Here is a 27043-nt window from a genome sequence, read left to right on the forward strand (position 1 = left end):
CAACATGTTGCCATGTCAGATGACACTTTGGCCTAAGTTATGGAAAATGCAATCGACCAAACAAGAATTTTCCAGCTTAAAGATACAGGATTCCAAACCTGGTTATTTAAAATTTCAATACTGAACTTATTCCCAGCCAAATACAATGTTTTAAATTCCTTGGTTCAAAATCTGTAAGAGTTAGAAATTGGGGTGATTAATTTTGGGTCCCCTTTAATACTCACCTCTCACGTGCCGGGTCAGCATTCCCTGCGACCATGTTATGGCTCCGAGGTTACTGTGCAGGGACACACACACACCCCCCTCCCCCGTTTTTTCTTGCTTTTGAGATGACTCAGGAGGAAAGGCTCTGTCACCACACCATCCCCCCTGGACACACCCTGCTGTCCGAGGGGCACCATTATAGTCTTCCTTTATTGGCTGTCCTTGTATAATACAAATCTGTGAGTTTAGATACAAAAAAATCTGGAAATAAAAGATAGAAAAGTACCCGCCAGGCACCCCCCCTTCTTCCCGGGCCCTTCCCCAGCGGGCACTGACGTGAGGTAACTGAGCATCTCCTTCCTCTTCCCCCCACCCCAACTCCTGGGCCCCCAACTTGGCCCCTGCCCCCACGAGACCTTGGCCCAAGGAAGATGTGGGCCCCCGAGTGGGGGAGAGGGGTGATAGGGGTGAGCACAGCATTGGCAGTGAACGCAGCAGGTGGGCAGAGGGAAGCCCTTTGCTTGTGCTGTGTCTGGAAGGGGACGGCCAGACTTGGGGTGGGCACTCCTGTGGGGTCCAGAAGAGCCCCTAAGTGGGCCTCCCTTTTCCATCCCACCCAACACTGAAAGGTCGAAGGTCAACAACAGAAACTGGGAGATGTAGCTTGAACCGAGGGCACTCAGTGGGACGGTGGCCATCCCGCTGTGTCTGGGGTTTGGGGGAAGGGGGGAAGGGCACCACCAGCCTAAGTCTGGCAGTGAAATGGGTCCCTTAGCCAGGCTGGTCCGTCCCTGAATCCCATCCTGTCACAACCTGGGCGTTACAATGTCGGTTCTGTAGTGGTTGTGGGGGGTGGGCGGTTAGAAGGGGTGTTGGGGGGTGGGGCGTAGCCCCAGGGAGCGGGACTAGGGAAGGGTTGGGCCTCCATTCCCAGGTGTGGGCACCTGGAGATGCTGGGGTGGGCAGGGCAGCTCGGGCTACAGTTCAATCTCGAAAGTCTTCTGCAGGTCGCCTGAGAAGGGGTTGGAAGGCTTCTCTACAGCAGGTTTGCCTTCTAACGCTGCCCACTGAGCCTCAAAGGGGTCCAATTCGGGGGCCGGGGCAGGTGCTGGCTCTGGGGGCCAGGGTGCCCCATTGGGGCGTGGGCGGACCTGGCCCCCCGGGGCAGTGGGCATGGCCGGGGGTGGGAAGGCCCCGGCTTTCCCGAGCAGGGTGGCTGGCTGGGGCTGGAGCTGGGCGGCTGAGCAGAAGGCATTGGCCACCATCTGTGAGGGTGTGATGCCCACCACGGGCACCCGGGGCATGGGCGGGTAGCCCAGGCCCGGGTAGGCGGGCACAAAAGGGGGCTGCATGTGTGGGGGCGGCAGGAACACGGCCACCTGTGCAGGTGTAGCGTCGAAGGGCCCCACGGGGGCGGGAAAGGGCTGCAGGGCAGGGGCCACAGGGGGCACTGAGGCCGCTTGCTGCTGCTGCTGCTGCTGCTGCTGCTGCGCTTTGGCCACCTGGGACACCTCCTCTAGCCACCTCTCGGCCTCCGAAGGGGTTCGCTTGTGCCCGGGCTGGAAGGCCGCTGCAGGGGGCACGGAGGACTCACCCCAGGCAGAAGTCCCTAGAGGGAGGAGAGGGGCAGTTGAGGGGCATGGGCGGCAGCCAAGAGAACCCGAGCCTGGGGATCAGAGTCTGCAGCCAGGCCGCGTGCCTTGAATCGAGTTCTGCTCCTCACTAGCTGTGTTGACTTTGGGGCAAGTGGCTTAACCATCCTGGACCAGGGCATGGTTCTGAAGTGCTAGGAAAGTACAGTGCTGAGATTCTAAGGCCCTAAGATGGGAAAGCACAGGCAAGACTGACAGGCACCAGCCCAGCTTCCCTTCTGATTGGCCAGTGCCAAACCTATTATTAAATATTTTTAATACCACCGTTCATTCTGGTACTTTGACAATGTATTGTTTTAGGAGGCTAAGATTTAAAGACTGCACGGATCGTTCTCAAAGTGTACAGGTCTCACCTAGTGAGTGAGGTTCAATGGTTTTAAGCTTGTGTTTTCTAAGATTCTAGAGATCTAAATTGATAGTGCAGTTCCAAGTGCTTCCATGGTTCTAGAACAAGCTCATGGCTCTAAGGTGGTTCCAAGGTTTCATGGTTCCAGAACTGGACATTCTAATATCCTGTGATTCTGAGGCTGTAGGTTTCTCAATTTTATGGTTCTAGGACAGGAAAGTTTACAATTGATCCCGTGGTTTGAAGTGGCCCCCCATGATTCTAACGTTATCTCATGGTTCTAGGATGAGCCCATGGCTCTGAGAAGACCCTGTGATTCTAAGATGATCCAAGGCTCTAAACTGATGCCACGGTGCCAGGACGGTCCCATAGCCTTTAGATGATCCGTGGTTCTAAGACCGTGGGATTCCAAGGTTCCTGGAGTGTCTGAGGTACTCCCTGAGTGGAGCAGGGGGCTGTAGGGGGGCACTGCAGGGAGGGGCAGAGTTTACCTGCTGAGGCTGGTGGTGGCCCGGGTGCGGGTGCTCCAGCACTGGCGAAAGACGAGCTGATCTGTGTGCACAGAGCATTGATGCTGTCGCTGTCACTGGCTCCAGGGGGCTCCATCTCAGGCACTGGGAAGTCAGGGAAGGGTGGAGGTCAGAGAAGAGGCCCAGGCCCTACCCTTGACCCCGTGCCCTTAGGTGGCCCTCTCTCGCCACCTGGGGTCCTTTCCCTCACAAGGTGTGTAGGTCGTGGGTCTACTCTGCAGTAACCCATGGCCGGGGTCATGAAAGTGCTAACTCCGTGCTTGTGTGTGCGTGACATCTGAGTGGTACGACAGCCAAATGGTAAGTGACATTTTGGTGGCTGGGGTCCCAAACCAAGGAGGACATCATGATCTGTGTATAGTGGGGCACCTGGGTGGTTCAGTCCGTTGAGCATCCGACCTCGGCTCAGTTCATGATCTTGTTGTGGTTCGTGAGTTTGAGCCCCGTGTGGGGCTCTCTGCTGTCAGCACAGAGCAGGCTTTGGATCTTCTGTCCCCCTCTCTCTCTGCCCCCTCCCCCACTCGTGTGCGTGCACGTGCTCTCTCTCTCTCTCTCTCAAAAATAAACATTAAAAAAAAAATCTGTGTGTAGCTACAAATCAGGAGAAATATTTTAAATGTTCGACAATATATATTAATTAAAAGATAAATCCGACCACATACATGGCAAGAGCTCTGATGAGTCAAGATGAGCGTTGGCCACACTGTTGTGCGGTGGCTGGGGATCATTCGTCCTCCTTTGGGTGGAGAAGGGGGGGGGGGCCCTGTCCACCACACCTGGCCTGGCCTATTACACACATGATGAAGCTAGAGATGCACCTGTGCCAGCAAGACAGGGGACGCTGAACAGGTGCGGTGGCCTCATGAGAGCTTGGGATGAAAAAAAGTGCCATCCAAATAGACAAGAGAAACGCCAGTGTGGTGGGACAAGAGCCTGTGACATCTCAGCTAGCGGTTGTCTCCAAGGGAGCACATGCAATGCCCCACTGAGCATCAGAAAGAAATGGGCTGGAGGACTTAGCAGGTGTGACAGGGGCGTGCCCAGGTGGGAGGGTGCGTGGTTTCTAGGTCAAGTCTATGATGACTGTAGTCCAAATAGGTGTGCAGCTTCTGAGGGCCTGGCATCTAAGTGTGACCGAGATCCAGGCGCGTGGCGTCTTGTGATTCCCAAGTGTGAGCCACTCCAGGCAGCCACGTGTGACGTATAAATGTGTTTGCAAGCGTGCGTGAATCTGCAGGTGCGGCTTCCACGTCTGTGCGAATCCGGGTGTGTGGTTTGTGAGTGTGCGCCAATCTGCGTGGGGTATCTGGATACGTGCCTAAGTGTGTGTTAATGGAAACATCTGGTTCTGTGACACCCAAGAGGGGGTGTGACTTTTGAGTCACATTGAGCGTGTGACTTCTGTGTGTGGCACCTGCGGCAGAGTGACATGTGTGAATCTGAAAATTCCGGGGGGCAGGTCACATCCAAGCAAGTGTGCGACTGGCTACGGGCGCGTGAAGCTTCCACCTGAAGTGTGGGGGGCCTGCCACCTCTCAGGGAGCGTGTGTGACAGGCCTGGGGGGTGCGTCATGGCAGGGTGCATGAGGACAGCAAACCCAAGGCTGTGTGAAGGCCGAGGGACACTGCGGGACACGGAGCGCGTGTGCGTCAGTCTCGGCAGGCACTGGCATCTGCTCAGCAGTCACCTTTGCGAGCAGCCCAGCCTTCTGGACGCAGATCAACGCCTCCCACGCCAGTCCCCGAGGCCACGAGGGGTGGGTGTCTCCGATCTGGCATATGGAAGCAGGAAAGCGGGCCAGACCACGTGACTTCACCAACAGCTGGGAGGAGAGGCAGCCCGCTTGCCCACCTCCCTGGGGCAGAACATGGTACCATGCCACCTCTCTTCCCCCTCTCTCGTGGCAGACGTTGCTTTGAGAACATGACACATGCCACCTCTCTCCTCTTCCTGGCCCATGGCAGACATTAGTAATCAAGCACGATGCGTTTTTCCCACTCAACTCTTTGCTCACCGCCCCCCTCACCCGGCCAAACCTCATGGCTCTACTGGCCAAATGCTGGGTCCGTGTAACTCCATCTTCCTTCCAAGAAAAACAGAACAGCTATACTGCCTCTCCTATCACTGCCCAGGGCAGGCACTGCTAATAGATGACGCGTCACCGCTTGCCTCAGCACTGTCCCTGGAAGATGGGGGTGCTGCTTCTGCCCGATCCTCTGCCGGCCAGCGACATCACAAATCCATCACTATGCTCCGTGACCCCTGATCCCCGTGCTCGCATGTGCCCTTCACCTCATGTCTCCACTGGCCAAATTCTGGGAACCTCTCCTTGGGCACAACAGAACTTCTGCTCTCTCTTCTCCCTTATCCATGGCAACCTTCACTAATCAATCATATGGTGTATCGCCTCGCTCCTTTTTCTTGCTCATGGCAGGCACTGTAAGGAGATCATGACATATGCAGTCACTCTATTCTCCCTGCCCTGGGCGGACGCCGTTAACCCATCACAATCCTCCCTTACTCTGAGCCTGTATCCTTCACCTAGTCAGATCTCATGTCTCTCTGGCCAAATGCTTGGAGGGAGCATTAGCCTGTGGAGTCTCAGTCTCCTCCTGAGCAAAAAGGGGCGTCTAGGCAGCTTTCCTCTCCCCCGGAACCCATGGCAGGCTTTGCTAATCAATCATGATGCATGCATGTGTGAGGTACCTCTCGGTTCCGTACCTAGAGCAAACATTACTAATTGATCATGGCTTATGCCATCCTTCTGCTTTTCCTTGCCATCAGTAGACATTGCTAATCGATCATATTTGCACTACCCCACCCCCCCACCCCCTCGATGGTGGCCGACACTGCTAATCAACCATGACGTGTTCCACCCCTCTTTCCTTTCCCGTGGCCGACAGTGCTAATCAATCAAGGTGTATCCACCTCTTCTCTATCTGTTGCCTCCTACAGAGGGTGGTATGGTATTGATCCTGATGTTCTTCCCACTGAGACACGGGCTCACCTGTGCCCTTCACCTGGAAGTCAGTGCGGCGCTGCAGTGTGGACGGCAGCTCATTCAGCCGTAGGCTCAGCTGCCGTTTGAAAGGTGAGTTCTTCTGGCTGAGCGCTGGGAACCCGCGGAAGGAACCCTGGCGAACCAGCTGCTCCAGGGGGGCGTGGCGTCGGGGGATGGCAGCTGCACTGGTGCCTGCGGCCACCGGGGTGCCCGCCTCACCCTTCTCCCCAGGGGATGTGGTGGCTGGCGTCGGGGACACATGCCCAGGCTGGGCAGGGCCAGGAGCCGCAGATGGGGCAGCTGCTGCCTCTGCTGGAGACAAGGTGGGGGGACAGGCGGTTAGATACCCCACCGGGGCATTTGTCCTCTCTCACCCAGCCCCCTTGATCGTCCTCCAATGCTGCCTTCCTCACCCAATGTGTCCTCTCCTCGCGACAGTCTGGTAAAAGCCCTGAAATGCCTCTCATCTTCACCAAGCCAATACCGCCTGCCCCAGGAGGCTCTCGGGAGTCCTCCTCCAGCCCAACCTTCTGTGTCGCTAGTTTCTGCCCCCAATCTGGCTTTCTCTGCTGCTTCTTCTGTTTTTCTCTCTGAGACCTTCTGTCTCCCTTTCTGATAAATTTAACGAACGCTTATTTGGTGCATAATGAATGTATCAGGCATTGTTCCAAATGCTTGCAAGTATTCAGTGATTCGAGCCTCACAGCTACCCAATGAGGTCGATATGACCGCTATCCCCATTTTACAGATGTGGAGACTGAGGCCTAGCAATGGTAAGTGACTTTGCCCAAGCCACAGTGCTAGGAAGGGGCAGGCTGACCCCAGAGTCGGTGTCCCAGACAAGTGCCCTAACCTGTCTCTCCCTCTGGCCTGCTCTCTCCACATCATGCTGTCTTCCTGTCATTCTGTTTCCTACCATTCTTCCCACCTCAACTATTTCGCCCCTCCCACCCGTTGCTACCTACTGTTCTAGACCCAGCTTGTTCCATCCTCTCCACTCTGGGACTGCCCTCTGTCCTCTGGGGGAACCTGGTCTCCCCACCTAGTACAAGGTGGGATCTTCAGAGGCAGGGACCCTCCCCCCCACCAAGCCCTGTCAAAACACAAATATACACCCATCCTCCAATCAGGGCCTCACCCGAGCTGCAGCCCAAATTGGAGACTAAACTCAGGCCCAGAGAGGTAGGGAGGTCACCCAGCACTGCTTTTCCCATCTTCCAGGTGGAAGCGGTGAGGCTCTCACCCAGGCCTGGCTGGGGGCAGCTTGAACCACGTGGGACAGGTTGGAACCAGGAAATCACCTCTGTCCCCACCTTACTGGGGGATCTCAGGAAGCCCCCTCCCTTTCAAGCCCCAGTTTCCCCGACTAAACCTGGGGTAACCACCCCTAATACTGCCCTCCTGAGGCCTCCTGAGAGGGTCAGTTGAGGCAGCGAATGTTCAGTGCTTTGGAATCTGACAAAAGCTTGGTAAACAACACTGTGAAAAGTGCACTGGTTCGCAACTCCTAAATTGGAAAGAGCTCTTTGTCAAAGGGCAAGTGAGGTGCCTTGAGACTGTAAATCGGCGCATCTACAGCAAAATGCTGGGTGATGTGTTCAGCAAATCATACCATACTTCGTAAACTCTCATCTTGCTGTGCAAGCTGTAAAGTGCTTTCTATAATGGAAACTATAACATCCTTTGGAAACAGTAAAACCGCTTGCAAACTCTAAAGCGAATGACATGTTTTGTAAATTCCAATAGCCTCTAGAAACAGTAAAGAAATACCTGTAAACCGTGAAGGACTGTGTACCCAGTGCGTTCATTTGTAAGCAATATAAAACATCATATACTGGACCAGGCCCTCTGTTAACTTCATTTTGTATCTGCTTTGTGAATGGTAAAATACTTTACAAATTCAAATAGATGATGAAGGGGCACCCGGGTGGCTCAGTCGGTTAAGCATTGGACTTCAGCTCAGGTTGTGATCTCACAGTTCGGGAGTTTGAGCCCATGTCAGTCTCCGTGCGGACAGCTCCGAGGCTGGACCTGCTTTGGATTCTGTGTGTGTCTCTCTCTCTGCCCCTCCCCGGCTCGCTCTCTGTCTCTTTCTCTCTCTCAAAAATAAATATTAAAAAAAATAGATGATGTAAACTGTAAAATATTTTGTAAGCTGTGAAGAGCTTTGTAAATTGTCAAGAGGTTTGTAAATGGTCATGTTATTTATAAATAGAAACATACTCTGGGGACACCCATGTGGCTCAGTTGGTTAAGCCTCCGACTCTTTGATTTCAGCTCAGGTCATGATCTCACCGTTTGTGGGACTGAGCCCCAGGCTGTCAGCATGGAGCCTGCTTGGGATTGTCTCTTCCTCTCTCTCTGCCCCTCCCCTGCTCCCTTGCTCTCTCTCTCTCAAAATAAATAAACATTAAAAAAAAAAAGAAACATACTTTGTACACTCTAATATCCTAAGTAATAAAAACTTCTGTTTTCCTAGCTCTTTAGTTAGAAATATTTTATTATTATTATTATTTTTTTTAGTTAAAAATATTTTGATTTTGGAGGCACCTGGGTGGCTCAGTTGGTTAAGCATCCGACTTCAGTTCAGGTCATGATCTCACGGTTCATGAGTTCAAGCCCCATATGAGGCTCTGTGCTGACAGCTTGGAGCCTGGAGCCTGCTTTGAGTTCTGTGTCTCCCTCTCTCTCTCTCTCTCTCTCTCTCTCTCTGCCCCTCTTGCATTGTCTCTGTCTCTTCTCTCTCTCAAAAATAAATAAACGTTAAAAAAAATTTTAAAAAATCATGTCCCTTATAGACGCAGGTAATCCAAAATCCAGTTCAGCGTTCAGGGTCACCATACCTTGTGTTTATTACTACTTGTCAAATCTCTTTAGTCTCCTTTAATCTGGGTCAGTTCCCCATGGTAAGTTCTTTGTAAATTCTTTTTTTTTTTTTTTTTTTAGAGACAGAGAAAGAGAGAGGATCTTAAGCAGGCTCCATGATCAGCATGGAGCCCAACGAGGGGCTCATTCTCACAGACTTGAGATCATGACCTGAGCCGAAATCAGGAGTTGAATGCCTAACCGACTGAGCCACCCGGGTGCCCCAGTTCTTTATGAATTCTAAGCAGTGTTTTCCAAAAATTAAAAAACTAGAATACACACACACACACACAAAACTGGGGGCAGGGGCACCTGGGTGGCTCAGTCAGTTAAATGACAGACTGACTCTTGGTTTCAGCTCAGGTCATGATCTCCACAGTTTGTGGAGCCCCATGTCAGGTTTTGTGCTTGATGGAGTGAGGCCTGCTTGGGATTCTCTCTCCCTCTCTCTCTGCCCCCTACTCTACTCTCCCCTACAGCTCTCTCTCTCTCAAAATAAATACATAAACTTAAAATTACACTGTGACTCAGAACACAGTATGCTTATATTTAAAAAAAAAAACACACTGTTTCAGGGGCACCTGGCAGTTCAGTCAGTTAGGCATCTGACTCTTGATTTCGATTCAGGCCATGAGCTCACTCATGAGCTCAAGCCCCCCATTGGGTTCGGGGTTGGGTGTGGAGCCTGCTTAAGATTCTCTCTCTTCCTCTCCACCTGCCCCTCTTCCCCCCTGCCCCAGCATGCAGGTGGGCACATTCATGCTCTGTCAAAAAAAATTAATTAAAAAAAAAAGAACACAGTTTTAGAACTTAAAAAGTATTTGCCACTTATGTACAATGTTAGAGTTTACCAGGTTTTTTTCTTTTTTCTTTGTGTGTGTGTGTGTGTGTGTGTGTGTGTGTGTTTATTTTTGAGAGGGAGAGAGAGACAGAGCATGAGCAGGGGAGGGACCCAGAGAGAGGGAGACACAGAATCCCAAGCGGGCTCCAGGCTCTGAGCTGTCAGCACAGAGCCCGACACGGGGCTCCAACTCACAGGCTGAGATATCACGACCTGAGCTGAAGTCCGACGTAACCAGCTGAGCCACCCAGGTGCCCCTTACCAGGTATTTTTTTAAACCCTTTTGATGGCAACCCAGAACAAGAAATACCTTTTGCACGGTAACCTGTTACACACACACACACACACGCAAATATATATGCTGAGATAATAGTATCATTCAACTACACTTACCCTTACTACATTCAGCTAATCTGTTATTTTCTATTGCATTTTTTTTTCTTCTTCTTCAGCGCAAGCCACAATCCCCCAAAGCTAACTTCACAACCCATTAGCCGGCCCGGATACACAGTTTGAAATGCCTCATAATGAAGCGCCGGGAGCTCTGCTGTGATCTGTGGCCTGCAGCACACTGCCCAAAGAACTCCTTAAACCCAAGTGAGCTTTACAAACTGGAACCAAACTTTGCGGTTGGTGCTCTGCTTTGTAAACTGCAGAGTCCCGGTACCTCTGCAGCTCTCCGCAGCGACACCGGATCCCCAGCCCCCACCCCCCCACGCCCGGGGCCCACTCTGTGCCCAGCCCTGCCCTCTGCGCAGCACCCACCTTTCTTTTTCTCGGGGGCCTCTCGCTCAGCGGGCCGCCCGCCGCCCGACAGGCGGAAGGAGCCCTCGCGGGCGAAGCTGGTGCGGCTGGCATCGAAGGCGGCCGTCACCCCGCATTCCTTCTCCCGCCGCTGTTTCCGCTCCAGGCAGGCGGCAAAGGCACAGCCCACCGCGTGGCTCAGCCTCTCGCCCTGTGGGTGGAGAGGAGATCCGCGCGGGCTTAGAGACGCTGTGCTGTGCAGGCCGGACGCCAGACGCCCTGGGTTCCCCGCGGCTGGGTGCCGGGTGATCCTGGACAAGCGCCCCCACCCCAGCCCGGGGCCTCAGTGTGCGTCTGCACCGGGACGGAAACAAATGACAGCTCTGGGGGAAAGAAGCCAGAAACAAGAGAGCAGTGCCGTACCGCTCCATTTATGCGAAGTTCGAGAACCAGCAAAACTCATCTACCGTGAAAAGAAAGTCAAAGAGTGGCCGTTCTTTGGGGGGTGGGGGTGGGAATTTTACTTCCAAAGAGAATGACCTGGGGTGGGGGCGCCTGGGTGGCTCAGACGGTTGAGCGTGCGACTCTTGGTTTCCACTTATGTCACAATCTCAGTTTCGCGAGTTCGAGCCCCATGTCGGGCTCTGTACTGGTGGTGTGGAGCTTGTTTGGGATTCTCTCTCTTTCCCTCTCTCTCTCTCTGCCCCTCCCCTGCTTGTGCTCTCTTTGTCTCCCCAAAATAAATAAATAAATAAGCTTAAAAAAAAAAGTTAAATTCTTAAAAAATGAAAACAAAAACAGCCCATTTCTTGAGTACATATTTAAGAGGCTCCAAGGCCACACTGATTCTGGCTTCCTACTTTCCAACTGCGTGTTCTCAAGAACACCACTCTACCTTTCAGTGCCTAAGCCTCCCTGTCTGTAAAATGTGGGCCCTAACAGCACCCACTTAACAGGGTTGTTGCAAGAATTACATGAGCTAATATATGCAAGGAGGCACATAGCACCGAAAGCCGGCACGAGAGCCTAGCACAGGGAAACACCACATAGGTGTCACTTTAAATCTGTCCACCCTTTGTTGGAATCTTCACAATCATGCCAGGAGATGGACATGCTTATGAGCCTGTTTTACAGATGAAGAAACTGAGCCTTAGTCAACACACCCGTTATAAGTGAGTGGCAGGGTTGGGATTCTCATGAGATCAACCTGGCTTCTGTTTCCTAACCAAGATGCTCAGCCACCTTTTATTTATTTTTTTATTTTTTAAAAAATTTTTAACGTTTATTCATTTTTGAGACAGAGAGAGACAGAGCATGAATGGGGGAGGGCCAGAGAGAGGGAGACACAGAATCCGAAACAGGCTCCAGGCTCTGAGCTGAGAGAGCTCACAGAGCCTGACGCGGGGCTCAAACTCACGGACCGCGAGATCATGACCTGAGCCGAAGTCGGCCGCCCAACCGACTGAGCCACCCAGGCACCCCTCAGCCACCTTTTAAAGACAAACTTGGGAACAGAAGTTCTCAACAAAATACTAGCATGCTGAACTCCTCAGCAGAGTAAAGAGGTTATGCACCAAGGTCAAGTGAGATTTATCCCAGGAATGCAAGGTTGATTCAACCTATGAAACCAGTGAATGCAATACACATTAACAGAAAGAGGGAGAAAAGCCACATGATCATCTCCATTAATGGGGAAAAAGCATTTGACAAAATCTAACATCCTTTCATGATAAAACAAAGTTCAACAGACTTGGAATAGAAGGGCACTTCCTCAATCTGATAAAGGATTTTCATGAAAAACTCACAGCTAACACCATACTCAATGGTAAAAGAGTGAAAGCTTTTCCATAAGAATAGGAACAAGATGAGGATGCCCATTTTCATCACTTCTTTTCAATGCTGTACTGGAAGTTCTAGCCAGCGTAATTAGACAAGAAAAAGAAATAAAGGCATCCAAACTGGAAAGGGAGAAGCAACATCATCTCTATTTGCAGATGACATATCTTATATATAGAAAATCCTAAAGAATCCACAAAGGAACTATCAGTGGTAATAAATGAATTTGGCAAAGTTGCAGGATATAAGGTCAATACACAAAAATCAGTTATATCTATATACGCCCGCAGTGAACAACCCAGAAATGAAGCTACAACAATCCCATTTACAACAGCGTCTAAAACAGTAAGATGGTTAGGAATAAATTTAACCAAGGAAGTGAAAGACATGTGTGCTGAAAACTATCAAACATTACTAAAAGAAATTAAAGAAGACCTAAATGAATGGAAATACATCCCATGTTCATGGATTTGGAAACTTAATATTGTTAACATAGCAGTATTTCCAAAGTGGTCTGTACATTCAATGCAATCCCATCAAAATCCCAATAGACTCTTGAAGAAATAAGAAAAGCTGCTCTTGCAGAAACAGCAAAGCTGATCCTAAAATTCATATGGAATTGCAAAGGACCCAGAATTGCAGCCAAAGGAATTTTGAAAAAGAACAAAATAAAAGAATTTACACTTTTTTTTGAAGAATTTTAGAAGTTTAAAAAAAAATTTTTTTTTTAAGGTTTATTCATTTTTCAGAGACAGAGAGACAGAGCGTGAGCAGGGGAGGGGCAGAAAGAGAGGGAGACACAGAATCCGAAACAGGCTCCAGGCTCTGAGCTGTCAGCACAGAGCCCAGTGAGGGGCCTGAACTCACGGACGGCGAGATCATGACCCGAGCTGAAGTTGATGCTTAACCGACTGAGCCACCCAGGTGCCCCAAGCATTCACACTTCCTGATTTAAAATAGTACTCCAAAGCTACAGTAATCAAAATAATGTGAAACCGCCATAAGGATAAACATACACATCAATGAAATAGAATTGAGAGCCCAGATATCGACCCACACATTTATGGTCAATTGATTTTCAGTGAGGGTACCAAAACTATTCAAAGGAGAAAGAATAGTCCTATTAGCAAATGGTGTTGAGACAAATGGATATTCACAGGGAAAAAAAATTAAGTTGGACCCCTACCTCACACTGTTTACAAAAATTGACTCAAAATAGATCAAAGGCCTAAATGTAATAGCTAAAACTATAAAAGTCTTAGAATAAAACATGGAGTAAATCTTCATGACCTTAGATTTGGCAATGGATTCTTATGACACCAAACACACAAACAACAAAAGAAAAAATAGATACGCTGAATTCATAAAAATTAAAAACAATTTAGGGTGCCTGGATGGCTCAGTGTTAAGCATCTGACTTCGGTTCAGGTCATAATATCACAGTGCATGAGTTTGAGCCCCAATTTGGATGAACCCTGCTTCTCTCTCTCTCTCCTGCCTTCCCCTGCCCCTCCTAGGATTCTCTCTCTCTCTCTCTCTCTCTCTCTCTCTCTCTCTGCCCCTAGCTCACTTGCACCCTCTCTCTCTCTCTCTCAAAAAAAAAATTAAAAACAATTTGTACATTAAAGGACACTACCAAGAAAGTAAAAAGACAACCCACAGAATGGAGGAAAATTTTTGCATATCATAGAACTGATAAGAATCTACTATCCAGAATATACAAATTTCTTACAACGCAACAATAAAAAGACAAACAGTTGAAAAAAATGGATAAAGGGGGCGCCTGGGTGGCTCAGTCGGTTAAGCCTCCGACTTCGGCTCAGGTCATGATCTCGCGGTCCGTGAGTTCGAGCCCCGCGTCGGGCTCTATGCTGACAGCTCAGAGCCTGGAGACTGTTTTGGATTCTGTGACTCCCTCTCTCTGACCCTCCCCCGTTCATGCTCTGTCTCTCTCTGTCTCAAAAATAAGTAAACGTTAAAAAAATAAAAAACAAACAAACAAACAAACAAAATGGATAAAGGATTAGAATAGACATTTCTCCAAAGAAGAGAAACAAGTGGCCAATAAACACATAAAAAGAGTCTCAACATCATTAGTCAGCAGGGAAATGCAAATCGAAACCACAGTGAGATACCGCTTCACACCTACTTAGGGTGGCTGTAATTAAAAAAAAAAAAAAAAGGAAAATAATAAGTGTTGGCTAGGATGTGGAGAAATTGGAACCGTTGCACATTGCTTGGTGGGGATGTAAAATGGTGCGGAAAACAATTTGGCAATTCCTCAAAAAGTTAGACGTAGCTCTACTATATGATCTAGCAATCTAGCTTCTAAGTACGGACCCCCCCAAAATTAAAAACAGCTATTCAAACAAATGCTTGCACAGCAATGTCCACAGTAGCATTATTCACGATATCTAAAAGGTAGAAGCAACCTAAACATCCATCAATGGATGAACAGAGAAAACAACTTGTAATAGAGCCATGCAATGGAATACTATTCAGCCACGAAAAAGGAAGTACTGACACACACTACAACACAGATGAAGCCTGAAAACATTCTGCTAAGTGAAAGAAGCCAGTCACAAAAGACCGCAGGCTGTATGATTCAATGTGCATGAACTATCTAGAAGAGGTAACTCCATAGAGACAGAAAGCAGACTAGCGGCTACCAGGCTTGGGGAGGTGGGTGTGGGGAACAGAGAGTGACTGCTTAATGGGTATAAGGTCCCTTTTAGGAGTGATGGTAAGGTGCCTGGGAGGCTTGGTTGGCTAAGGGTCCGACTCTTGATGTCAGCTCAGGTCATGACCTCATGGTTTGTGGGTTCGAGCCCCACATTGGGCTCCATGCTGACAGCGCAAAGCCTGCTTGGGGTTCTCTCTCTCCCTCTCTCTCTCTGCCCCTCTCCAGCTTGTTCTCTCTCTCAAAGTAAGTAAATAAACATTAAAAAAAAAGGAGTGATAAGGGGCGCCTGGGTGGCTCAGTTGGTTAAGCATCTGACTTCAGCTTAGGTCATGATCTCACAGTCTGTGAGTTCGAGCCCCGCGTCGGGCTCTGTGCTGACAGCTCAGAGCCTGGAGCCTGTTTCAGATTCTGTGTCTCGCTCTCTCTCTGCCCCTCCCCTACTCATGCTCTGTCTCTCTCTGCCTCAAAAATAAATAAAAACATTAAAAAAAAAAAAGGAGTGATGAGGGGCGCCTAGGTGGCTCAGTTGGTTAGGCATCCAACTCTTGATTTTGGCTCAGTCATGATCTCATGGATCAGGCTCTGTGCTGACAGCGTGGAGCCTACTTTGGATTCTATCTCCTTTTCTCTCTGCCCCTCCCTGCTTTCTCTTGCAAAAATAAATAAATAAATAATAAATAAATAAATAAATAAATAAATATAAATAAATATTTTTAAAAAAGAGTGATGAGAACACTGGAAACTAGAGATGATTAGTGAACAGCATTGCATGTATACTAATGCCATTGAACTGTATGCTTTAATTTTTTTTTAATGTTTATTTATTTTTGAGACAGAGAGAGACAGAGCATGAACGGGGGAGGGGCAGAGAGAGAGGGAGACACAGAATCGGAAACAGGCTCCAGGCTCTGAGCCATTAGCCCAGAGCCCGACGCGGGGCTCGAACCCACGGACCCCGAGATCGTGACCTGAGCTGAAGTCGGACGCTTAACCGACTGAGCCACCCAGGTGCCCTGAACTGTATGCTTTAAAATGAAGATTAAAAAAAAAATTTTTTTAATGTTTATTTATTTTTGAGAGAGAGAGAGAGATAGAGCATGAGCAGGGGAGGGGCAGAGAGAGGGGGAGACACAGAATCCGAAGCAGGCTCCAGGCTCTGAGCTGTCAGCACAGGGCCTGATGCAGGGCTCAAACCCACAAACCGTGAGATCATGACCTGAGCCGAAGTAGGGTGCTTAACCGACTGAGCCACCCAGGCGCCCCTAAAATGATGAATTTTATGTGAACTGCACCTCAAAAAATAAAGCATCACTTTGAGGAATCCTGGGAGTCCTATTGTTTAATGCTTAAAATCTGAGGCTCACAAGTGGAAAGCAATTGCAGACAAGGTCACACTCTTTTCTTGCTTGGATTCTCACCCTCAAGTACTTGTCTTTTCTTTTTTTTAAGTTTATTTATTTTGAGAGAGAGAGAGAGAGGGAATGAGAGTGAGTGCACAAGCAGGGGAGGGGCAGAGAGAAGAGAGAGAGAACCCCAAGCAGGCTCTGCACCGTCAGCACTGAGCCTGACACGAGGCTGGAACTCACGAACTGTGAGATCATGGCCTGAGCCGAAACACCTAACTGACTGACCCGCCCCAGGTGCCCCAAGTACTTGTCACATGAAAGCAACCGCTCCTAGTTACTGAACATTTGTTATGGGACCCTATTTAACACTTTCTGTGTGTGACCATAATATACAGGCTTCACCAACACACCTGTCAGCAGCCACTGCTATTATCTCCGTTTTATGGAGGGGGAAACTGAGTCCCAGAGAGGGAAGCCACTTGTGCCTGACGTCCCATAGCTAGGTGGGGTGACACTGAACCCAAACTAACCACATGGCAGTGTGTTTTCCAAAAATAGCCACAACAAGTTTCTGGCAACCACACGTTCTTCCAGAATTATGTCATTCCCCTATCAGAGGTAGAGTCTGTGTTCTCTCCCTTAGCCTGGGAAAGCCTCTGTGACTGCCTGGACAAACAGAATATCACAGAAGCAATGCTGTGTGGTCTCCAGGACTAAGTCCACACAGGCGACAGCACTTCCTCCTGGCGCGAGCTTGGGCTCTCGCTCTCTCTCTCCTTTAACTCACTTGGGAGCCCTGAGCCACCGTGTAAGAAGTCAGCCCTCCCGAAGCCTCCAGGCTTGGAGAGACCTTCTGGAGAGGTCCTGAGACTACATGAAGAGTGGGAGATGTCTGGCCAGTCTCCTGGTGTTACAGCTCCAGACTGTAACAGCCATGACCGACTCTGGACCCACCCAGCTGAGCCTTGTCCGAATTCCTGACCTACAAAACCCCCGAGAGATAATAAATGATTGCCGCTAAACATTGGGGCAATTTGTTACGCAGCCACAGATAACTGCTACAACTGGTACACTATGCCCCAGAAACAGCAGTGGCTATGGGCTCTGGGCTTCTTGTATCTCCATGCTAGCCCCCCAGCCAGCCATAATCAGTACTGACTAATCAATCCTGACATGCTCAAATTTATCTTTCTCCCCCAGTTCTGAGATCTGGAGTTGTGCATACGAGTGAGGAAGTTGGGGGTACTAACTAGTTTTGGGGGTTCAGAGCTCCTGGAGTGGGGATTTCTGAAATACGAAGGAATCCTTGTGGGGGATACTGTTAGAATCTGAGAGGGATGCATGTTGTTTTACTTGCCCAGTATCCATTCCTCTTGCTTTTGATAACAGCGCCCTGGATTCCCTTTGGGGAGCTCCCCCTCAACACTGGGTATGTCAGGCTGTGTGCTCCAGCCTCCCCTGACCAAGGGGTGGGCAGTGACCCATGCCAGGCCAATCCCATGCCCTCTTGCTGGAATTTTAACCCACGACACTGGGAGGCTGGATTCATTTCTGCAGCAATGCAGTGAAAGGAACTGTCCCCTGACGTTCTGTCCCCAGGCTGCCCAGCTCCCTGACCTTTCTGATGCTTAATGCTCTGATTGTCCTTCGATTCTGTGAGATGCCTCCTATCACACTATTCTGGATTTACGTTAGCCAGATTAGTTTCTGTTGCCAGCCACTGAAGACTGGCTAATGTACGCAGCTGAGACTGCCTTCCTACCAAGTTGGGTGGGGTCTGAGGTCAGGGTCCAGGGAATAGGACAGAATAAAGACTATATTTTCCACTTTTTTTTTTTTTTTTTTTTTTGCAGCCAGGGATGTCCAACGGGATGTAATTGTTCTGTGACTCCCCAAAAGGAGAGGGCGTGCCCCTCTTCATGCCTCCCTCCCTCATGTGGCTGGAATGAAGATGTGAAGGCTGGAGCATGTGCACCCATTTTGGATCACGGAGGGGAGGCCACAGCCCTTGATGAGCGGAGAGAAGCACACCAATCCTGCACTGCCTGCCTCTGGATGTCTTTCACATGAAACAGGAACAAACTTCTATCTCACTGAAATGACTGACAGCTGGGGGTTTTCTGTCAGAGCCTCAGAATCCTAAGTGTGAGACTGTATCACAGAAGACAGTGGCTTTCATCAGATTCTCAGAGGGGGCCTTCACCCCCTCAGATGTAAAGAACTGTAAACACAATGAATCAAGGCTGAAAGAAGCAGGAGGACCTGGGGGGGGCGCGTATCTTTGAGAAGGGCCGGAAGGAGCCTCCTGGGGGCAGGAAACGCTCTACAACTTGACCTGGGTGGGGTTTTTACGTAAGCAAGAATTTCACGGACCTGTGCCGGGACCACCTGTGCATGTTACTATATGCATAGGACCCTCGTAAAAAAGAAAAGTAAGAGAAACATGAAGAACCACTGATAATGAGGCGGACGATAACTAATGTTTCCCCGAGTGCTTCTGATGTCCGGCCATCATTCCAAATACTTGGTATTAACCCACGCAAGCTTCCCCATAATCCTCTAAGTTAGGAGCTGTGAGGACACAGGGCATGGAGAGGAGAGGGGAGGGGAGGGGATAGGAGGGGAGGGGAGAGTGACTGGCCTGACTCCAGGGAGACAAGACTCAGCCTGGCTTCCTCCCAGTGATCCTTCCTCCGGTGATACTCACAGAGTCCTTGAGTGCCAGGAAACAGTGGCAGATCCATCGGCGGGTGGTACCGTCACGGCAGATGTAGGAGAAAGCCTTGTCCAGGTTGCGGTCAGGGGCACAAAAGGAGACCTTTTCGATGGTCTGGTCTACTAGCAGGTCCTGGAAGGTGGCCAGGGAAACCAGGAGAGGAACTTGAACTATCTTTCACGTACTCATTCAGCACTCCCCTTAGCGACTGCTCTCTGTCCTGTTCCGCACGGGGTGGGGACCCTGCACCCATTGAAACAGCAGTGGGCCCTGCTCGCATGCACGGGGCTCCTGGCTTAGTGTTGGAATCAGGCCCATCACCAGACAGAGGCACAGGCGAGGGGCCAGGGCCGGGGTGGGGGAGGTGCAGGGACCTGTGGCGGTCAGGAGCGGGTGCCTGACACAGCTTGGTGAGGAACCAGGCAAAGCTTCCTGGAGGAAGTATTTTTTTTTAATGTTTCATTTATTTTTGAGAGAGAGAGACAGACAGACAGACAGACAGACAGAGCACAAGCGGGAGAGGGGCAAAGAGAGAGGGAGACACAGAATCCAAATCAGGCTCCAGGCTCTGAGCTGTCAGGACAGAGCCCAACGCAGGGCTCGAACCCACGAACTGCGAGATCATGACCTGAGCCGAAGTCGGACACTTAACCAACTGAGCCGCCCAGGCGCCCCTGGAGGAACTATTAACCAGGCAAAAAGGCAGGGAACAGTCTTTCAGGGTAAAGGAACTGCGTGTGCAAAGGTGTCCATCCCGTTCAATTGGTAACCTGACTCTTGCCCTGTGCTGCCGCCTCCTTGGGCAGTCTCTGTGCAGGGAAGTCGATGGTGAGCAAACAGATGCTCAGGTCCGGGCCCCGGGATGCTCCCGTCTGGCTGGGAACACGGACAATAAACACGGAACAACTAACATCCACTGATCTGAGCACATATGCTGCCCCAGGGACAGTTACACGGTGCGCATACACCTTCTCACGTAAGGGTAGGGGCCACGTTTATCCACATTTTACAGATGAGGCAACTGAAGCACGGAGGGGTTGAACCTCACACTCTGGGTCACCCCGCAGATATGTGGGTGAGCAGGGATGCGAGCGAAGGCGGCTGCTCCACACCCACTACCTGCGCCAGCTCACAGGTAACGGTAGGACTCGGTCCTGAATTACGACCATGAGGAGTGCCAAGATGCTGCAGGAGCACATGGCCTAGAAGGTCCGGGAGGGAGGGACATCATGGGGGTGGGTGGGAAGGTGTGCTGAGCCCCGGTTCAAGCAGGGCGAGGAGAGGGGGCCCACTGGGGCCCACTCCCACCCCCACGAGCCTCCTACCTTGGTCTTGTCATCCACCACTCGGAGCCCATCGGCTGACACCCAAAGGACAGACTTCACGGACTTCCGGCCCATCTGGGGGTGGGGGAGGAGGAGAGAGGGCCTGGTCAGGGCTGCCTCTTCCGGTGCGGCCCTGCCCCCTCCCGGCCCAGCCCTCACTCACCGCCTTCAGCTTCTTCACAGCGTCTTCACACACGTGCATCCCCCGGGACTCCTCCACCTCCACGTGGCCCAGGTACTTGGTGGGGAGGAGACGGGAGGACAGGAAAGCAGCACAGTAATCAATACCGCCTAGTGTTTCCCGAGCAGCTGCCACGTGTCACCCAATGTCCCTTAGCCCATCACACATATTAACTCACTCACGGTGCCGCCACTCTGCGAGGTGGGTCCTCTGTTCCCATCCCAGATACACAGATGAGGACACTGAGGCTAGCGAGGAGTTCTGACTCCCATCTTGCCTCTATTCCTGGCCCTAACATGTTACTTCCCGTCCTTCTAGGGGCCAGAGTCTGTGTCTCCGGGCCTCAGCAGCGGCCTGCCAACGACCCATGGGAGCTGGGGTGTGCTCACCCCAGCCTCCTTACCCCGTTGGGGGGATGGCTCTATTTCCCAGCATTTTCCCGATGACATCAAGCTCGAGTGCCCACAGCTGCAGGTTAGTGACACAACCTTTATTGGCTTCCTTTCCTTCCCAGCGTTTCTCACGCTTCCAAATGGACCCCCCCGCCCCCTCCACTCCCACCCACTCCATGCCTGCTTCCAGGGGAAGGGAAAAGAAAACGGAGGGTTTACGACAATCAGCTGTCGTCACCCAGCCAGGCAAGGGACTAAGTTGGGAGTTGAACCTGAATCCTGCTGTCTCCCTCACGGAAGCGCAGTGTGCATTTTGAAGAGTCATGATGGTCTAACCCAAAAAGCACCTCACAGTAAAGGGCTGTGCAAATACCACAGGCTTTTGTGGCCTTCCAGTGCCTTTTGGAAACTGTGAGCTCCCAGAGGATGGGGTGACTCAAGGAAGAATGTCCCCTGGCTCCCCAGGTAATACCTTCCTGGTACAAGAGAATGTGTGTTGGGTTTTAATCCCAACTTTGAAGGGCCCAGGCTGTGGGGTTCTTTGGGGATGCGTCGTCTCTCGCATTTGGGCCAGGGCCTCAGCCACATCGCCCAGCACCCCGGGGCCCCGGGACGGCATGCACACAGCCCCTGCCCGCGCCCCGCCCACTCACCCTGACTGGGAAGCTGCAAGTGCCCTTGCGCACCGCATCCTCGTCCGCCTGCCACTGGTGAGGACGCGACGCCTCCGGCACGTAGGCTGGTTTCCGCCGCCGCAGGCTCTGCCGTAACTTGTTCATGGTGCCCGCCCCTTCTGGTGACACAGGACAGGGGCGCGGGTCAAGGGCAGGGAGGGTCAGATAACACGGGATCTGGGTTACAGGGTCAGGGGGTCCCTGGGTCAGAGGGCGTGGCACTCAGGGAACATGCAGCGGCAGTGGTCAGGGGCCACTGGAAAACGGGGCAAGGGAAGGCAGGGGCGTGCCAGAGTCAGCGGTGGGGATTCAGAAGAAAAACATAGGGCAAAGGTGCATGGAGGTCTGGGATGGGGGTCAGGAGTCCGCTTTGAGCTGTCTGGAGATTGAGGACGTGGCAGTCCAGAGGCATGAGGATCCAAAGTAATGGGGAGTCGAGACATTGGAGGGCATGGGGGTTAGAAGGCATAGGGCTCAGGGGTCACAAGGCCAGGATTTTAGGGGTAGGAGGTCAGGGGCTGAGACGGTCAGAGGGCACAAGAGCTGGTGTTGCACGGGTCCGATGTGGGGGATGTGGGAGGCCTGGGTTCGATGTGGGGGGGACACAGAAGGTCCAGGGACTGAGGTCCAGAACCCGAGGGTGTGGAGGCTGGAGGCTCATCTCTGTGCCTCTGAGATGCACTCCTCTGACAACTGTGTCTGGTCTAAGGCAGGGGCCCCTGGGGCGGTGTGCACCTGTAACCATCAGGGGAAGGGGCAGTAGTGGAGATGGCCAGAACGGAGGTGGGGACAGTCTGTGCTAAGACAGTCTCTCTGACTGATAAGCCATACGGACTGTCCCAGGAGGAACCCGAGAGGACAAGGAGGATAGAACACTGCCAGCAGATGGGGACTCTGTGTGTGTGTATGTGCATAACTGGTGGATTCCTGAACGTTGTCTGGATCTAAGCATGCAGAGATCATCTGTGAGCGTGTATTTCTGAAGGCTGAACATACAGAAGGACACTGGTCTGACAGTGCCTGTCTGCGAAAGTGTGTGTCCGGAAATGCTATCTGTGAGGGGGGGTCTGGGTCCAAGGGTGTGGTTGTTTCTGGAAGAGTAGGTCCCTGAAGGTTGTTGCCGAAGGGGATCTAAGTGCGAGAGTGGTTGTCCGTGTGTGTCTGGGAGCCGTGCCTGTGAGGATGTGTGCGAGCATGAAGCCATTGTCTTTCAAAGGCGTGGCCATGACCGTCCTCTTCCAAGCCGTGTGTCTGCCTGAGGGCATGGCTGTGGTCTTCGATGGCGGTCACCTGTGGCAGTGTGCAGCTGTGAGGCTTGTCCAAGAGACCCTGCCCCTGGCCGAGAGTGCAGCGGTTGAGAACGTGGGGCTGTTGTCTGTGAGAGTGTGTTCACGAGTGGTATCTGTGAGGGTGTGACTGATGGTCACTGAGCGTGCGGGGAAGACATTCGAGGGTGTCCCCTCATGAGTGTGATTGCGCCTCCGCAGCCTTTGCGGTGGGAGCAAAGGGACAGTTCCTCTGGTTGTGCCAGGCTGACCCACCTGCTTGCTCAGCCTTGCCCTGGCCCCAGCTGGTCACTCACCTGGCTCCGTCCTGGAGGTTTCGGGGGGCCCCAGGGCCCCACAGGGGGCTGGGGGCAAACGCTGCTCAGGCCTCTTGGGTCCGCCCTGCCCAAGGAAGGGAGGAGAAGGTGAGACACTGGCTTGGGTTGGGGCTCGGTCCCCTACCTCCCCACTTCTTTGGACAACAGCCAACCCCCCCCCCCCTTCCATCTCAGGCTCCCTGATGAGAGCCCTGGTTGTCATAGCAACCGTTACTCAGGAGATCAGCCACCTGGTAGCAAGGGCCTAGGAATGAGTAGGTGTGTTTCTGGGGGCACGTGCTGGGGATGTCCTGGTCTCAGGAGGCAAGGGGACGGTGTGAGGAGGGAGTGGCCTTGACCTCTAGACGCCTGTCCAGGCTACACATAAACATGCGGTCACATGCATGCATGCAACTCATGTCTACAGTCGCCCCAGGCACCTGGTCACAGCTCTCCACGTGTGGTCATACACAGGCACGACCACAGCCACACACACCGCATCACACAGATGCACATAAACAGTCGCAGCCACAATAACCATCTGGTCACAGATCCACATTCACAGACACGGACGTTGTCCACACGCATCTCCAGCCCCAGCCTGCCGAGGCACTGCCACAAACATCTGGGCCCATCAGCTACCAAATATGTGGTCACTTCTGTCTTCTCAGCCACATACAAAGAGCTGGGCCCAGGCAGAGAAGCGCACTCCCCACGACAGTCATGACTCCTCAGGCCCTCGCCCAAGACACTCATGTTGCAGACCCATGCACACAGAATCACGGCAGTCAGAGGGCACCCATTCGCCCCAAGTCACACACAGGCACAAGTGCTGTCACACCTGACACACGTTTGGCCACGCACAGCCACATCCAGTCACAGCCACGTGGGCTTAATCGTCTACAGGCCCACAGCGGCACACGGGTACCCAGCCCCTCTGGTATCGGTCACACCAACGCACCGTTTTGGTCACGTGCTGTCACAGTCACACACACCCTGTCAGGGGGGCACACATGCGGTCACGGTATGAGCCACACTTACACAGATGGTCTTCCACACCCAATCACACACAGAGACACCGACGGCCATGGCCTACGCCTTCTAGAGACACAGGCACGCACACTCAAGACACGCAGGTAACCAGAGACAACCGTCCCTAAGGATGGCCACACTCAGGGACGGCCAGACAATTGCCGGTTCAGAGTCACAGCCATACACATTTCAGAAATGGCCACGTGGGCAAAGTCACACGGCATCAGTGTCCACATTACCCAGCCACGTACCCTGGTCTCGATACAGTCACCCCACGTCCCGCCGTGTCACCCCATCACAGAGAAACGCACAGTCTCTCTTCAAGCGAACACACAAGTCACAGGGATAAGCATGTGGTCGCATACAATCAGAGCCCCGTGTGGACAGACACACATCTCACACATAGAGACATCAGCACACAATTTCTACTTCACACATCACGAGCACACAGTGATGAAGAAAGAGAACTCAGAAATGCAGTGACCCAGGCACAGCATTTATAGCTGAGTTGACACAGAAGACATGGTCCCTGAGAGAGCCATGTCCAGAGTCAGGACAGTCACCCAGTCACCAAATCACGCAGACTGAAACCCAGGCAGTCCAGCATGCACATGGGGACACACACACACACACACACACCCCTATAAATGCACAGAGTCACTTAGCATCAACACACAGAGCTAGACGGAGTCATTTATACAACCCTTGTTACACAGATGTGGCCATGAGCACACATGTGTAAAGTCACAGTGCCATTACACAACCACATACAACGTGACTTCATGTACAATGGCAGACACACACCCAGAATTGCAGGGAGACTTGTGTGTCACACAGACATATGCGTGACCCACATATACAATCAGTTACAGACACAACTACAAACACTCACAAGTCAGTGGGAGAGTGGCACATGGACATAGAGTCATAGACACAACTCCATGTACACAGTCCCAACTCCACCCACAGCTTGTCAGCCACACAAAACTCGCCCAACCCCACGCCCAACACACACACTGTCACAACACAGTTATAGCTACCAAAGCACACACCCAGGGTCACAAAAGATGTAATCACAGACACAACCACGCAGTCACAACCATGCACACACAAACACACACTAAAAAGTGACAGGGTTCTGCACAAGGAGCAGCTGTCAAACACACATAGTCGCACAAATGCTGGGGTCACAAACAGACACAAACGTGCACACTATGAGACACAACCACAAGCACAACACACAGACACACATACAGGATTCCTCACAGTCACCAGCTCCAGCACACGCGCGCGCGCGCACACACGCGTGCGCACACACACACACACACACACACACCACAGTAACACAAACACCGGGTCACACTCTTAGCCACCTCCCGTCGCTTGCTTCCCCCCTTCCCCCCAGGTACCACACACAAAGCCACCCGTCACCCGTCACCGTCACCGCAGATGCTGCAGACAGACAGGGCTGTGCTGGGTCCCTGGGGAGCCGCCCCCCACCCCCAGCCTGAATCCTGAAGCCTGGGGGCCCATACCCGGGAGGGGGAGGCGGCGCATTGTCTGCGGGTGGGGCCACTCCCAGGCAGCTGGGCAGCCCCAGGACCCTTGACCAAGCCTTTGGGGGTTGCCTAAAATTTCCCTATTTTATTCAGGCTAGGTGGGGGGTGGAGTCCCAGACCCAGGGACCTTGTTTTGAGAAGGGTCTATTCCTGGGACGCCGCCCAAGGATTGGGGGGGGATGCTGTGCCCAGGGTGTCTCTGAGGCCTGGGTACAGACTGTGCCTGGGATGCCCCCTAGGCCTTGGCTTGGTGGGGAAGCCATTCCCAGGGACCCCAGCCTCAAGACCTTGCCTAGAGGGTTGTTGTGCTCAGAGACCACCTCAGGGAGGGAGGGGTAGGGATTGCGTCTGGTCTGGAATGGCCTCCTGGAGGCCTTGGCTTGATGTGGGGGTTGTGTCCTGGACCCCATCCCCAAAACCTTGCCCAGGGAGTTGTACCTAGAATCTGTCCCCCTGTCCTTGGTTTTTTTGAGGGGCAGGTCTACGTCCAAGATCCCTATCTTCAGGGCCTTGGCAAGAGAGGGCCTGTGCCCCAGACCCCCTGTCTCTCAAGCTTTGGCTTGGTGGGGGCCTGTTTTGGACCCCCCACCCAGGCCCACCCTCCCCAGTCTTGGCACCCTCTCTCCATCCGGGCGCCGCGGCCGCCTCCCACCCTCCGCCACATCAGCAGCGGCGCCGCCCCCCACCCGAGTCCCCCCTCTCCCGCCCTTCTCACGCTGGCCGCCGCGCTGCGGGACATCCAGGGCCCGGGCGCCCCCGCCTCCCGCGGCCCCGGCTGGGCCCGGATCCCCGAGCGCTGCTGCTGCTGTGGCGGCGGCGGCGGCGGCGGCGGCGGCGGCAGCGCGGTCTGACGCGGGCCGGGGCCGGGGGCCGGGGGATGGTGCGGGATGCACGCGCGCGAGGCTGCTCCGCTCCCCGGAGGATTCCGTTCCGGGGGCGGGGGAGCGCCCCTCCTGCCTCGGCTCCCCGCCCCAGCCCCGCCCATTGGCCCGCCGCCTGCGGGATATGCAAAAAAAACCCCGCCCCGGCCCGGCGCCTGGCCGGCTCAAGCCCCACCCCCTGGCCGGCAGACCACGCCCACACGCAGATATGACCCCGCCTACTCCAGCGCGGCCACCGCCCCGCCACGCCCATTGGCCAGTCCCCGGTTGAGGCAGCATGTGAGCCTCGCAGAGACCTTCCCCCCAGGCCCATCCTGGCGTGGGCTCCCTTCCCCTCCGTGACCCTTGACCTCCGGTCCCCTTCTGTTCCACGTCCGCAAAAGAGTTGCTTCGGGAAGCTCTTTGCCGCCCCACATACCCAAATCTTCCAGCTAACCCCACGGTTCTTCCAGCCTAGCGGGGGCGGGCAGGAGCGGTGACGAGGCACTTTTTGCAAGGAAGGGGAGGGGGAATGAACAGACCCCAGCATCCTGGTGCGGGAGCCCTTCGGCTTTGGGGGGCGGGGGCGCGAGGCTGGGACCTGGGCGCGGTTATTGCCGCCACTGCACCCAGCTCCCACTCAATCCTGTGGGTTTGGCAAAGCAGCTGGCAG

General features: G+C 52.8%; 1 protein-coding gene across 5 annotated transcripts; it reads right to left on the minus strand.

The window, feature by feature from the left end:
* Positions 1 to 395: 395 nt before the first annotated feature.
* On the minus strand, positions 396 to 26935 carry NUMBL (NUMB like endocytic adaptor protein). 5 transcript variants are annotated; one of them, XM_027044866.2, is made up of 11 exons: positions 26810 to 26935; positions 22920 to 23004; positions 21317 to 21456; positions 20254 to 20328; positions 20091 to 20165; positions 18757 to 18897; positions 10206 to 10395; positions 5741 to 6046; positions 4421 to 4504; positions 2694 to 2816; positions 396 to 1813 (listed from the first exon to the last, which is right to left on the minus strand). In XM_027044866.2, exons 1-11 carry the CDS (start codon positions 26918 to 26920, stop codon positions 1182 to 1184), a joined length of 1962 nt encoding a protein of 653 aa, XP_026900667.1. In that variant the 5' UTR covers positions 26921 to 26935; the 3' UTR covers positions 396 to 1181. The 5 variants fall into 5 exon arrangements, with proteins under 5 accessions (XP_026900667.1, XP_053066282.1, XP_026900670.2 ...); XM_053210307.1 differs by lacking the exon at positions 26810 to 26935 and adding an exon at positions 26226 to 26510 and having other exon boundaries at positions 5741 to 6043; XM_027044869.2 differs by lacking the exon at positions 26810 to 26935 and adding an exon at positions 26226 to 26510.
* Positions 26936 to 27043: the final 108 nt, after the last annotated feature.

This window comes from Acinonyx jubatus, chromosome E2 (genome assembly GCF_027475565.1).
Source record: "Acinonyx jubatus isolate Ajub_Pintada_27869175 chromosome E2, VMU_Ajub_asm_v1.0, whole genome shotgun sequence".
Lineage (NCBI taxonomy): Eukaryota > Metazoa > Chordata > Mammalia > Carnivora > Felidae > Acinonyx > Acinonyx jubatus.

Coding starts and splice junctions, on each gene's coding strand:
- NUMBL (XM_027044869.2), bottom strand. CDS start 26,495: ATGGGCGGGGCTGGGGCGGGGAGCCGAGGCAGGAGGGGCGCTCCCCCG. Junction 20,329..21,316: donor CTTGCAGCTTCCCAGTCAGG/GTGAGTGGGCGG, acceptor CTCCCCACCAAG/TACCTGGGCCACGTGGAGGT. Junction 18,898..20,090: donor TGGTGGATGACAAGACCAAG/GTAGGAGGCTCG, acceptor GCCACCTTCCAG/GACCTGCTAGTAGACCAGAC.